Source organism: Eucalyptus grandis, chromosome 8, assembly GCF_016545825.1.
Source record: "Eucalyptus grandis isolate ANBG69807.140 chromosome 8, ASM1654582v1, whole genome shotgun sequence".
Lineage (NCBI taxonomy): Eukaryota > Viridiplantae > Streptophyta > Magnoliopsida > Myrtales > Myrtaceae > Eucalyptus > Eucalyptus grandis.
In genome coordinates, this window is record NC_052619.1 from 4,948,882 (window position 1) to 4,959,690 (window position 10,809).

General features: G+C 36.1%; 2 protein-coding genes across 5 annotated transcripts; both read right to left on the bottom strand.

Moving 5' to 3' along the window:
* Positions 1–1,399: 1,399 nt before the first annotated feature.
* Positions 1,400–2,484, bottom strand: LOC104416054. Its single transcript, XM_010027495.1, has 3 exons — positions 2,272–2,484; positions 1,877–2,014; positions 1,400–1,546 (listed from the first exon to the last, which is right to left on the bottom strand). The coding sequence occupies exons 1-3, from the start codon at positions 2,482–2,484 to the stop codon at positions 1,400–1,402; spliced, it is 498 nt and encodes a 165-aa protein (XP_010025797.1).
* A 2,641-nt stretch (positions 2,485–5,125) lies between these two features.
* Positions 5,126–9,463, bottom strand: LOC104416055. 4 transcript variants are annotated; one of them, XM_039299258.1, is made up of 5 exons: positions 9,209–9,463; positions 8,453–9,037; positions 6,704–7,066; positions 6,464–6,601; positions 5,126–5,452 (listed from the first exon to the last, which is right to left on the bottom strand). In XM_039299258.1, exons 3-5 carry the CDS (start codon positions 6,725–6,727, stop codon positions 5,306–5,308), a joined length of 309 nt encoding a protein of 102 aa, XP_039155192.1. In that variant the 5' UTR covers positions 6,728–7,066; positions 8,453–9,037; positions 9,209–9,463; the 3' UTR covers positions 5,126–5,305. The 4 variants fall into 2 exon arrangements, 2 of the variants coding, with proteins under 2 accessions (XP_039155192.1, XP_039155191.1); XR_005545480.1 differs by having other exon boundaries at positions 6,464–6,610.
* Positions 9,464–10,809: the final 1,346 nt, after the last annotated feature.

Genomic DNA, 10,809 nt, shown 5'->3' on the forward strand with positions numbered 1-10,809 from the left:
TACCCCTAAATGCAATTAACTTCTTAATCAAGGATTAAGAATTAATTTAAGGGTTTTCTGGTGATGACGAGCTCACGGCGACGGAGGCACAACGGTGTTGAGGACACAATGTTCCCAACTTGAATAGGAACTTGAATGGCGGCGACAAAGCCTCTGGAGGCTCACGGCCACAAAGAGAAGGGGAGGTGTTTAGCTTGGTGGTGGTGAACCAACGGAGCAACAACGACAACGGATGGCACGAGGGACGGCGGATGAGCAGTGGTGATGGTGGTGTATGGCGGTGATGGAGGTGATGAGGGCAAAAGTGGTGGTTGCCTAAGGAAAAAAAAAAAGAGGAAGAAGATGAAGAAAATGGGGGAAATGGAGATGAAAAAGAAGAAGCAGAAGAAGCTAAATGAGAGAGAGAGAGAGAGGATTAGCGTCCATGGGGGGAAAGAGAGGAGAGAGAGATTTCCCAAGATTTTTTCAAAATCTTCATCATTGCAAATCCAACATAATCTCCTAAGATCTTCTCCTCCTTTCCTTTATTTCTTTTATCTTGTAGTCCATAAATGCAAGGGCATTTTAGACTTTTCACACACTTTTTGTCCTCAAAATATCTTCTTAATTCCATTTTCCTTTAAAATTAAATCATTGGCCCATAAATCACAATTTTACCACTAGATCCGAATTTTTCTTTTCCAGTCTCCAATTTTCGTCAAATAATTTCTTTTCCAAAAATTCCAAACTTGCCAATAATTCAACAAATACTAAGGCAACGTCCAACAAATTAGTTTTGAAACTCTCGAAAGTTTGATACTCAAAATCAAATTAAATTTCATGGTCAAAAATCAATTAAATGCGACTTTGGTACAACCTAAATTATTGGGTGGCTTTTAGGGATTTTCACGCAATTGACCCGTGCTTGATAATTTTCAATTCACATTTGTGCCTCTTCCAATTGTGGATGACCCTCAATTGTCATGTAATCGTAATGGTACAATTACGTACGTTAAGTACAAGATCAATAGAAAATCGATTTATTATTGTTTGATGCAGATAACATAATTGTGCGGAACCACTCGCAAACCGACTACATATTTTTGTCGAATTGACTTATAACAATATAGTATTGACCTTTGTCGATTCTTATGGTTGAGTAGTCAATCTCGATTGAATTCTCCGGTCTTTCACATTTTAATTCTTTTATAGCTTTACCAAATAGATTAATTAACTCATGAGTGATCAGTTTAAAGTAAAATAACTATAAATGCATTGATGAAATAACAATTTCACATATTTCCAAATATGGGTCAAATTTGGAGATATCACAAAAATCATCAAAACAAAAGATAAGGGGAAACAATAGTGTTTCGTCAGAAGTCGTTGAACTGTGAAAGGACAGTAATAGGAATGGCCCCTACTGCTTCCTGCATGCATCGTGATGGATCATGTGCAAAGCATCATGCATGGAACGGGTGTACAACTCAAAATCTATCAACCCTTGCTCAGCTCGCACAACTACTCTCAGATTTCCTGCAAAGCCGATCATGGTTACTTGGAGACTCTGAAAAAAGAAAACACGAAGAAAGTATTTCATTTATTCGTTAAATCATTGAGGCGAAGAAGAAAGTCACTCATGACTCAGTCTCGTGAGTACGTATTGTGGTAAATAAGAAAAATCAAATTTTTAAATTCAAAATTCTAAGACTCTTAAAGATGGCTTATAAGCGCAATTGTCGCATAAAATGTCACAGAGTGGTCTTTAAACTCATATATGTACCAAATGTCGAAATCTATATTAATATTTCGGAGGAAGATGCATGTAACGACTTCGAAAACAAGGCATGTTACCAATTGTTACATAAACAAAAAATTACTATAGTTACAGAATTACCTCGGGTGTGCCGACGATGGTGAAGTACGCGCCTTTAATAAGATGGTTAGCCGGAGACAATTTCTCCATTGGCCCTGTAACGTTGGAGATAAGGATGTTCGAGTTTCTCGATGTCCTTTTAATATGCCTCGCTACCGCCTGCAATGATTAAACACATCTCGTCAAGGAAACAAGCAACCGGTTTTTTTAACAATAATATCGATAAGGAGTATGCTTGGTACATTGAAAATCAATTTACAAAATATACGACAGACTACAGGAAATCAAATAACGAGAATGCGCCACGTTCAATATCTAATAATAATCTGTCACATCACTTAACTATATAAATTTTGTAAGTCGGACTTAAAAGACTTAGCATTTTTGATTAGTAAATCGTCTCGACATGTATATACCTCTGGGTTTCTGCATTTTTTCATCATCTCTAGCAGCTTCCCTGTGAGAACTACACCGAAGGAGCTCTGTTTCCTCTTGATCACCTCATGAGCTTTGTGGACAGACTTCAAAGGATCAGAGAACTGAGAATCACTTGGTTTCACTTTCGGTATCGGCACATGCAAGAATGCAAAATGATTTGCCCATGGTGACTCTGAATTAGGTCGGACCATTTATTGCACCAACTTATAATCTCACAAATTCCTCGTATTCAGCAACACCAGCACCATGAAGTCCGTGCTCAAGTTCGAGTTCGGGTTGGCTCTTTGCATGTACAATCGGGTAGCCAAGAAGATTATTCCTATAATCACGTTGTCGATGGTCTGTTTGGAAGAAGAAAAAAATCACGTGAAAAGAACTGCTAATGTATTAGTATTTCACCCTCAGGATCATTGGATTATTGATTGATTTGAAGCCTTAAGATTATTTATCTATTTCTCTATAGTATAAAAGCACATATATCAATTTCCAAATTTACCCTTCTTCAAGAAATAATGTTGCATTTGTATAGTCGAACATTAACTGAAAATATTATTATTCGAGGTTGATTCCTGTCTATTATATGCATTCAATACAATTGATAGAGACGAGTCTCCGTCAAATGTCTTCATTATGCTTGTTAATATGTGAATAAAGTCAAAGAAGGATTTAATGTCCAACCAGAAAACATCCCTTTATTGTATTAATGGTGATGGAAAATGCAAGGAAACACCTAACATGGTCAATTAATTTTCAAAAAAGAGATAATTTAAAGCTAAAAGAATATAAGTGAACTGATTTGTGGATAGACTAGTTTCCTATTATTGGTGGGTTTATTTAAAAGACTTCTACATCTAGGCTGATCATATTGTGAAAGCAAGCGATCAAACAATGAAATAGTCAAAAGGAAGAAAATAAATTGAACATCATATTAACATGGCTCATTCATAATGGTCTATCCATTTGGGGAGAGCAGCAATGAATATCAATATAGATTAAGCGATATAACGGAGATTATAACCACACTTGAATTACTCAAACACTTTCAATATTTCCTAACCCCCAATTACAGCCAACAACTCACGATATTTAGCTTCACAATTACTTGTTAAATAATCCCTCATTCTCATGAAGGAATTAACAAATCTTACCACAAGATTTAATTGACTTCAACATTAAAAGTTGTTAGAGATTGAGAGTTTCGTGATCATACGTGCTTTTGCTTCATCATTTATGATGTTAACTCCTTGCTACTCTTTTGAAGGAAAAGAGAGATGAGAAGATAGGTATAGCGTCCCCACCTTTGTGTTTTGAGTCCTCCAAGCAGAAACCTATCTATAAAAGCTAGTTCCCAGTTTTTGGAGCAGGTAATCGATGATAATGCTAATACGAATATCTAGAGGGGGTGAATAGATGTTTAAAAGAAGTATTGACAAATAAATGTGGAATAAAATAAGTTGCGAGCAAAGTCTGAATAAGGATCAAAGTCAGACAAATGAGCCACTAGACTTCTGGTAGATGTTCAGAATCTGTTATGTGATGGAATAGATTTATGAAATTACTTGTAAGTATACAAATTATTTCAGAAGATGGTGATGTTAGATATGAGAGCAAAGAGTTCAATGTTGAGAAGTGCTTCGCCATCAATGGGAATGTAGTTGGCCGTGGTTCGTGACCGGTCACTAGCAAAAGGAAGAAGAAGAAGAAATAATAAAAAATTAACCACAATGACAAAATTAATATCAAATCAAAACATTTAGGATTGAATCGGCACTAGTTTAAAAGGTTTTGATTAAATTGGCAGCATTTGTGCTAAGTCAAAAAGTTTAAAACTAAATTGACATAAATACAATGGGCTTAACAGAAAATATTTTCATGATCAATGAAATGAAAATGTTTAGATATAAATTATTGTCAATAATGAGAACATTTTTCCTATGGTTAATTATTTTAAAAGATACAAGTAACCATTTTCTGAAAAGTATTTTGTAAATCATCAATTCTTCACAAAACAAAAAAACCTTAATGACAACCTCTGTTGCAACCAATTATTTGTAGGGGCAGGATAATATTTGTTTTTGTAGATTACATCGCTTGTCTCCAAAACTAATCTAACATCATAGACCAAAAGATAGAGTATCAAAATTAACACCTGTTCCCTCTACTCTTTGCTTGTAAGTCAAAGTCATACAATGTTAACATCGAGAGAGATAGGAAAAAGCCACCAAAAATTATAAATTGTGCCTATGACATATTTAATCTAAATAATTTTTGGATGACATAAAAAACCCTAAATTTGTACCGATGTGGCACATCTATCTCAACTTTGTACTGGTGTGACAATTTACGTCAATCTTTTTATGACACTAAAAACTATAAACTTGTATCCATGAAACACATTTACCTCAAACTATATGTTAAATGTATCACATGAGTGTAAGTTTGGGGTTTTTGATGTTTCAAAAAAGAGTTTGCGATAAATGTAGCATAGTGATAATCTTTTACGGTTTTTGGTAGCTTTTTCTTTAGAAATATATGTATTATCTCTTTTATGTTCAAAGCAGCCAAAACATTATTATTCTTTTGCTAGTTCAATGCCAATTTCGAGATTTCTTTTCCCCAAATAAGATGAGAAAATTTTATTTTCTTACATACATAAACAACGTAAAAGATAAGTTATTTTTATAATTTCCCTGCAATTAATTCTAACGTGAATAATTTGATCAGCTCATTGAATAACAAATCCTACATGCCACATGATATGAACGAAAAATTTCAACTCTGTCCGTCGTCCACAGTGCTTTCGCTCCTTGTAGAAATATCCCATATTCTAAATTTAAAGCTAAACACGTCCCCTGATATATTGATTTATTCAAATAATATTTTCCTGTCGTCATATGTTTGGATCCTTCCATGCTAACAGTATCTTCATTGCAAGAAACAAGGGAGAAAAAGAAAACTAGGATTTCATCAGAAGGCGTTGAACGATGAGAATCATAGAAATAGGAATGGCTTCTACTGCTTCTGACATGCGTCGCGAAGGATCATGTCGAAAGCATCAAGCAGCGAATGGTTGTACAGCTCGGAGTCTATGAAGCCTTGCTCAGCTCCAACGGCCACTCTCAGATTTCCCGCGTAGCTGAAGATCGTTATGCGGAGAGTCTGCAAAAGTTAAACGCAAGAAGGTATTTTATGCGTTCATGACATTATCGTTTACAAAGAAGAAGGCCACTCAGAATTCAGTCTGGTCATTATGTGTTACACAAGGCAAATCAAAATTTGAATTCAACAGTTCCGCCGACTCTTACAGATGGCATAGGAGCCTAACTGCTGCATAAACTCTGTTACAATATCATGTTAGGTACTAGAAAAGTTTGTGTTTAGAACCCATATATAAGTCCCAGATGTTGCAATCTATATGGATATTTCGGAAGAAGATGCATGTAGTGACTTGAAAAATGAGGCTTAGTACCAAAACTTTAGACCTACCAGCCAAGCATCGGTAATTTTATGGGGAGAATTATCAAAAAAATTCTTAAACTTATTGCAATTATGCCTATTTAATCATAAACAATTTTTTTGGCCAATTTAGTCTTAAACCTTTTGCATTTGTGCTAATTTAGTTCATCTAGCCAATATTGGCCATTGGCATTGATGCAGTATTGCTGGTGTTGACGTAACATTTTTAATATAGTATCTTAATAATTTTTTGAATTTTAATAATTTTTCTTTTATTCTTTAAATTTTTCCCCCTTCCCCTTCCCTTTCCCTTAGAGTTGGCCAAGGTTGGGATGCCCTTGCCTAGCTAGATCTAGCGAGAGCATCCCAGCCCTCGCTTATGGCTGGTGACCCTTGTCGACTCTAGGGAAGAGGAAGGGGAAGTGGAAGGGAGAAAATATTAAAGAAAAGAAAAGGAAAAAGAAAATAAGGAAAAAATTATAAAATATTAAAATATTATTTTAAAAATGTCACATCAACATTGATAGTGCCACGTCAGCGAAAATTGATCAAATGGAATTGATAGCATAAATGCAAATGGTTTAGGATTGAATTGGCCAAAAAGTTTATGATTTAATTGGTATAATCATAATAAGTATAGGACTTCTTTGATAATTCTACCTAATTTTATGCTCTTGGTTCCAAAATCAAAATTAACGATGATTAAATAAATACCTCAGGTGTGCCGGCAACGGTGTAGTACATGCCTTTAAGAGGATGATTAGCCAGAGACAATTTGTCCGTTGGCCCTATAAGGTTGGAGATGGCCATGCTCGAGTTTCTCAATGTCCCGCTGATGTGCTTTGCTACAGCCTGCAAGTACTAGCAAACAAGAGCACATTCATATCAATTTTGTAAATCAGACTTAGCATATTTAGCATTTTTGCTTAATCTATCGTCCCGACGTGCACAAACCTCTGCGTTTCTGCATTTCTGCATGATCTCAAGTAGCTTCCCTGTGAGGATTACACCGAAGGAGCTCCGTTTCCTCTTGATCACCTCATGAGTTTTGTGGACAAACTTCAAAGGATCAGAGAACTGAGAATCGCTTGGTTTCACTTTCGGTATCGGCACATGCAAGAATGCAAAATGATTTCCCCATGGTGACTCTGAATTAGGTCAGACCATATCTCTCACTGTCTTGTAATCTCGCAAATTCCTTGTATTTAGCAACACCAGTGCTGTGGAGTTGGTGCTCAGGTTCGAGTTTGTGCTCACTCTTTGCATGTACAATCGAGTCGCCAAAAAGATTACTCCCAAAATCACATCGTTGACGGTCTGTTTTATTAAAGAGAAAATTCAAGCGAAAATGACTGATGATATGTTAGTATCATGGCCTCAAAGTCGTTGCATAAGTGATCGATTCGAAGCCTTAGAATTGTTAAGCGATTTCTATATAGTAAAAGAGTAAATATATCTACAGTTCCTACTTGACTCTAGTTCAAGAAATAATGTTGCGTTTGTATCGTGGAATGCTACTAAAGATTTTATCATTTGAGGTTTATTCCCGTCTACTCATGTAATGTTGATATATTTCTCCGGCAAATGTCTTATCATGCTTGTTAAATGACAATATCCTTATCGTGTTAAGTGTTATGGAAAATGCAAGGAAACGCCCAATAGGGTGACTTGATGTGGAAAGAGACATAATTTAAAGCTGAAAAAGCAAGTGCACTAGTCATGAAAAACCCTAAATTGATATATTTAAAGTTATCCTAAACTAATTTTTTGACAACAAAAGCCCTTGACATATTTGTGACAAATTGACGTTACGCTAGTTTCTATTTAATTTTGCAATCAAATTGCTTAGTTGGATGATATTTGGCAGTTGACAAATATACCAATTTTGGGTTTTATCCTCCATTTGTCACACTTTGTACCGGTTTGAGATTTTTTGCGGTTGGAAAATTAATTTGTGATAAATTTATCATAAGTATACTAGTTTGGGGGGTTTTGTGATAAAAAATTAGTTTGAGATAAATTTGTCACAAGTATATTAGTTTGAGGTCTTTTGTGGTCAAAAAATTAATTTATAATAAATTTGTCATAGATATACTGATTTAAGATTTTTTGTGATATTAACCCAAAACATGTTTGATTGGTAGGTTTGTTTAAAAAAATATAAAAATCAATGGTGCATCTAGACATATATATTTAAAATCATGTAAATAAATGCCAAAGTTATCTTTGGAAAGAATAACTAACTTTCTAGAAATTATCTTTTATATATTGGAAAACAAACCAGTTTCTAGCTCAATTGTCGCGTTTCTTTTTTCTTTTTCTTTCTTTTTTCCAAGGATGTCATGTTGTGTTTTTGTGACTAGGAAAATCGTCATACACGTAAAATAAAATGTAAATTATGGGCATAGATGCGCAAATCCATGTTATTTTTCCCTGTTAAACCTTGTACAACGGAAGTACTAGTTGTATACTAGTTGACATGTTGAGTATAGTATATGTCTAAAATAAATATCACCTAAACTGCGTATATTTTGCATATAAGTTAGAAAAAATAAATACTTTTCAGCTAGTTATGTGAAGGCGACCATTATAATGCAAAAAATTAGAGACGAAGTGAAAAAAGTAAAATGCTAAAAGATCGAGTAATGCATGCGTGATGCAAGAAGCTAGGGTTATTATAGTCTTCAAAATGATATTGGTTACCACTCGAAGGCGAGACTTGATCTCTTTGATGTGATCCAGCGAGAACGTGACCGTCGACACTGAAAATGGCCGGAAGCTCTCTGAACCGTACCGAATTGGCGACAAATCATCCTTGACACAAGTGCTTTTCAACAAGCTCCAACCGAAATCTCTTACGGTGTTGACAAGCGGGGAAAAACATCTGCTAACCACCTTCCGAAGTCCGATGGTTCTGTCAACTTTATTGGCTGAGCTGAACTTTTTGACTGAGGGAAAGGTTACTGGAAGAGAAGGATCGTCAGCTCTTTGAAGGCAAGACAAGAGAGCACCCACAAGAGAATAGCCATCACCAAGCGCATGGTGAAGCTTGAAAATTAGGGTTCCTTGTGCTTCACTGGTTGGACAATTGATAATATGTATTTCCCACAGCGGTTGGCCTTGTGGAAATGGTTGCATAGCTATTTGTGAAATGTAACTTTTGAGGAAACTGTCATTCTCGGATGGAGATGACGAGCCCTTTGAAGAGGAAAAACTCGGGACGTGTACATGGTTTTCCATATTCACTCCCACCTTCTTCCATTTTCTTGCTCCCTTCTCTCCCATCACCTACCCAAGGCGAAAAAAGAAAACCAAAATACAATCTAAGAATGTGCAGTGAATAAGGGTTAATTCATTCAGATACGTGACCAAGCACACTTTCACCTGATAAATACCAATTACTTATATATAAATCCTACCAATGGTGAATATCTATGCACAGGGTACACACATACGTACCATGATAGAAGAGAAGCGAGGGTTAATTGGGAGGAAAATATCTCTGATCAACGCCGTAGCTTGGGAGTCATCAATTGGAATTTCTAATTCCAATATGCCAAGAATAGAAACCGACATCACTTTACTGTTAAGGTACTGTCCTGAAGGGCTAACTGGCTCAAGGCCATCATCCTCTTTTGTCAACTCCATTGGACAGGACTTGCAATAATCCCAACCAAAGCGTAACAGGTTGAGAATCTATAGAGAAGTCTATGAAAGAACCTAATATCACTGGCATATATATATATATGTGCGCGCATGCGTGTCCATAGATGATTTTTATGTTTCTGGCCATCCATGTGACTTCGCGTGCCGAGTTGTTGGTGGATTATTGGGATTAGGTGGGATAATAAAGTGTAGGCAGTTGCAACATGCAAGTAGCTCCACTTGGGACGTCATCTACTGGAGAAAAGTCATCAGATAGAGATTTTCTAACGATCTAGGTTGATCCACGTTGGCCAAACTAAGTATTCCAATGGGTAGCTATTTAGAAATGAATCGTTAATTACGAATTAGTTGATGTTACATCTCCTCGGATGTTGAGACTAGGGGGTGTGACACTTTTTTCCAAGTGCTCGAGACTCTTCAATTGTCTGATTTACCGGGGTGCACATGTTCGCCCGAGACAAATATGTGTTAAGATTGATGGGAGTAATTGCCCGACTGACTTTTTGAATTATAGAAAATGTTTTGTTAGCGAGTGGTCTTGTGGAACTTATCAAACATGCAAAAGAGATATTCCATTTTTAGAGTATTGATTATATATATCATGAGGACGGTCAATGCTTTGAAGATTACAATATTATTTTATTTAGTTGTTTAATCAGTGTTGTGAAAAGCATTCTTCAACAAAATCTTTATGCCAATAATCACTTGTTCACAGAATGTAATCTTGTCATAAAGCAGCAAGAGAACCACCCCATAACAGCAAAAATCTGAGGGTATCACGGTAAGTAGAGAGGAAAAGAAAAAGCAGAGAGTGAAACGTAGTCCCTCTTATCTCTCTCTTTTTTTTTTTTTTTTCTTTTCTTGCAATTATGGATTCAGTAAGAAAACCATGGCTTGTGCAAGGTCAGGTTTCTAAGTTTATGTCCTCATGCCATTCCATTCTCAATCCTAGAAATGATCACACTATAGAAATGGTAAATTTACCAAATCCGTGAAGAGGCTATCAAACTCTCTCTCTCTCTCTCTCTCTCTCTCTCTCTCTCTCTCTCTCTCTCTCTCTCTCTCTCTGTACCTCACACATACATGAAGGATATGGCTGGTTGTGATTTAGAGACGTCACTGGAGAGGGAAAAATTGTTAGAGATTGAGAGTTTCGTGTTCATATGTGCTCTTGCTTCATCATTTTTTATGTTAACTCCATACAACTCTTTTGGAAACGAGAGATGAAAAGATAGGCATAATGTCCCCATCTCCGTGTTTCAAGTCCTCCAAGCAGAAACCTATCCGTAAGAGCCGGTTCCTTGTTTTTGGTACCGGGAACTGACCTTTCCAAGTCTCTTTCAAGATCGACCCATCAGCCACTTCGCCAGAATGCTTTTATTGTTGACTTGACC

Excerpts from the sequence above, each read along its gene's own strand:
- LOC104416054 (XM_010027495.1), bottom strand. The coding sequence starts at position 2,484 with ATGGTCCGACCTAATTCAGAGTCACCATGGGCAAATCATTTTGCATTC. Across the intron at positions 2,015-2,271 it reads AAAAATGCAGAAACCCAGAG|GCGGTAGCGAGGCATATTAA; the intron begins GTATATACATGT and ends TAATCATTGCAG. Across the intron at positions 1,547-1,876 it reads CCATCGTCGGCACACCCGAG|AGTCTCCAAGTAACCATGAT; the intron begins GTAATTCTGTAA and ends TTCTTTTTTCAG.
- LOC104416055 (XM_039299257.1), bottom strand. The coding sequence starts at position 6,727 with ATGCAGAAATGCAGAAACGCAGAG. Across the intron at positions 6,611-6,703 it reads AGAAATGCAGAAACGCAGAG|TACTTGCAGGCTGTAGCAAA; the intron begins GTTTGTGCACGT and ends CTTGTTTGCTAG. Across the intron at positions 5,453-6,463 it reads CCGTTGCCGGCACACCTGAG|ACTCTCCGCATAACGATCTT; the intron begins GTATTTATTTAA and ends TAACTTTTGCAG.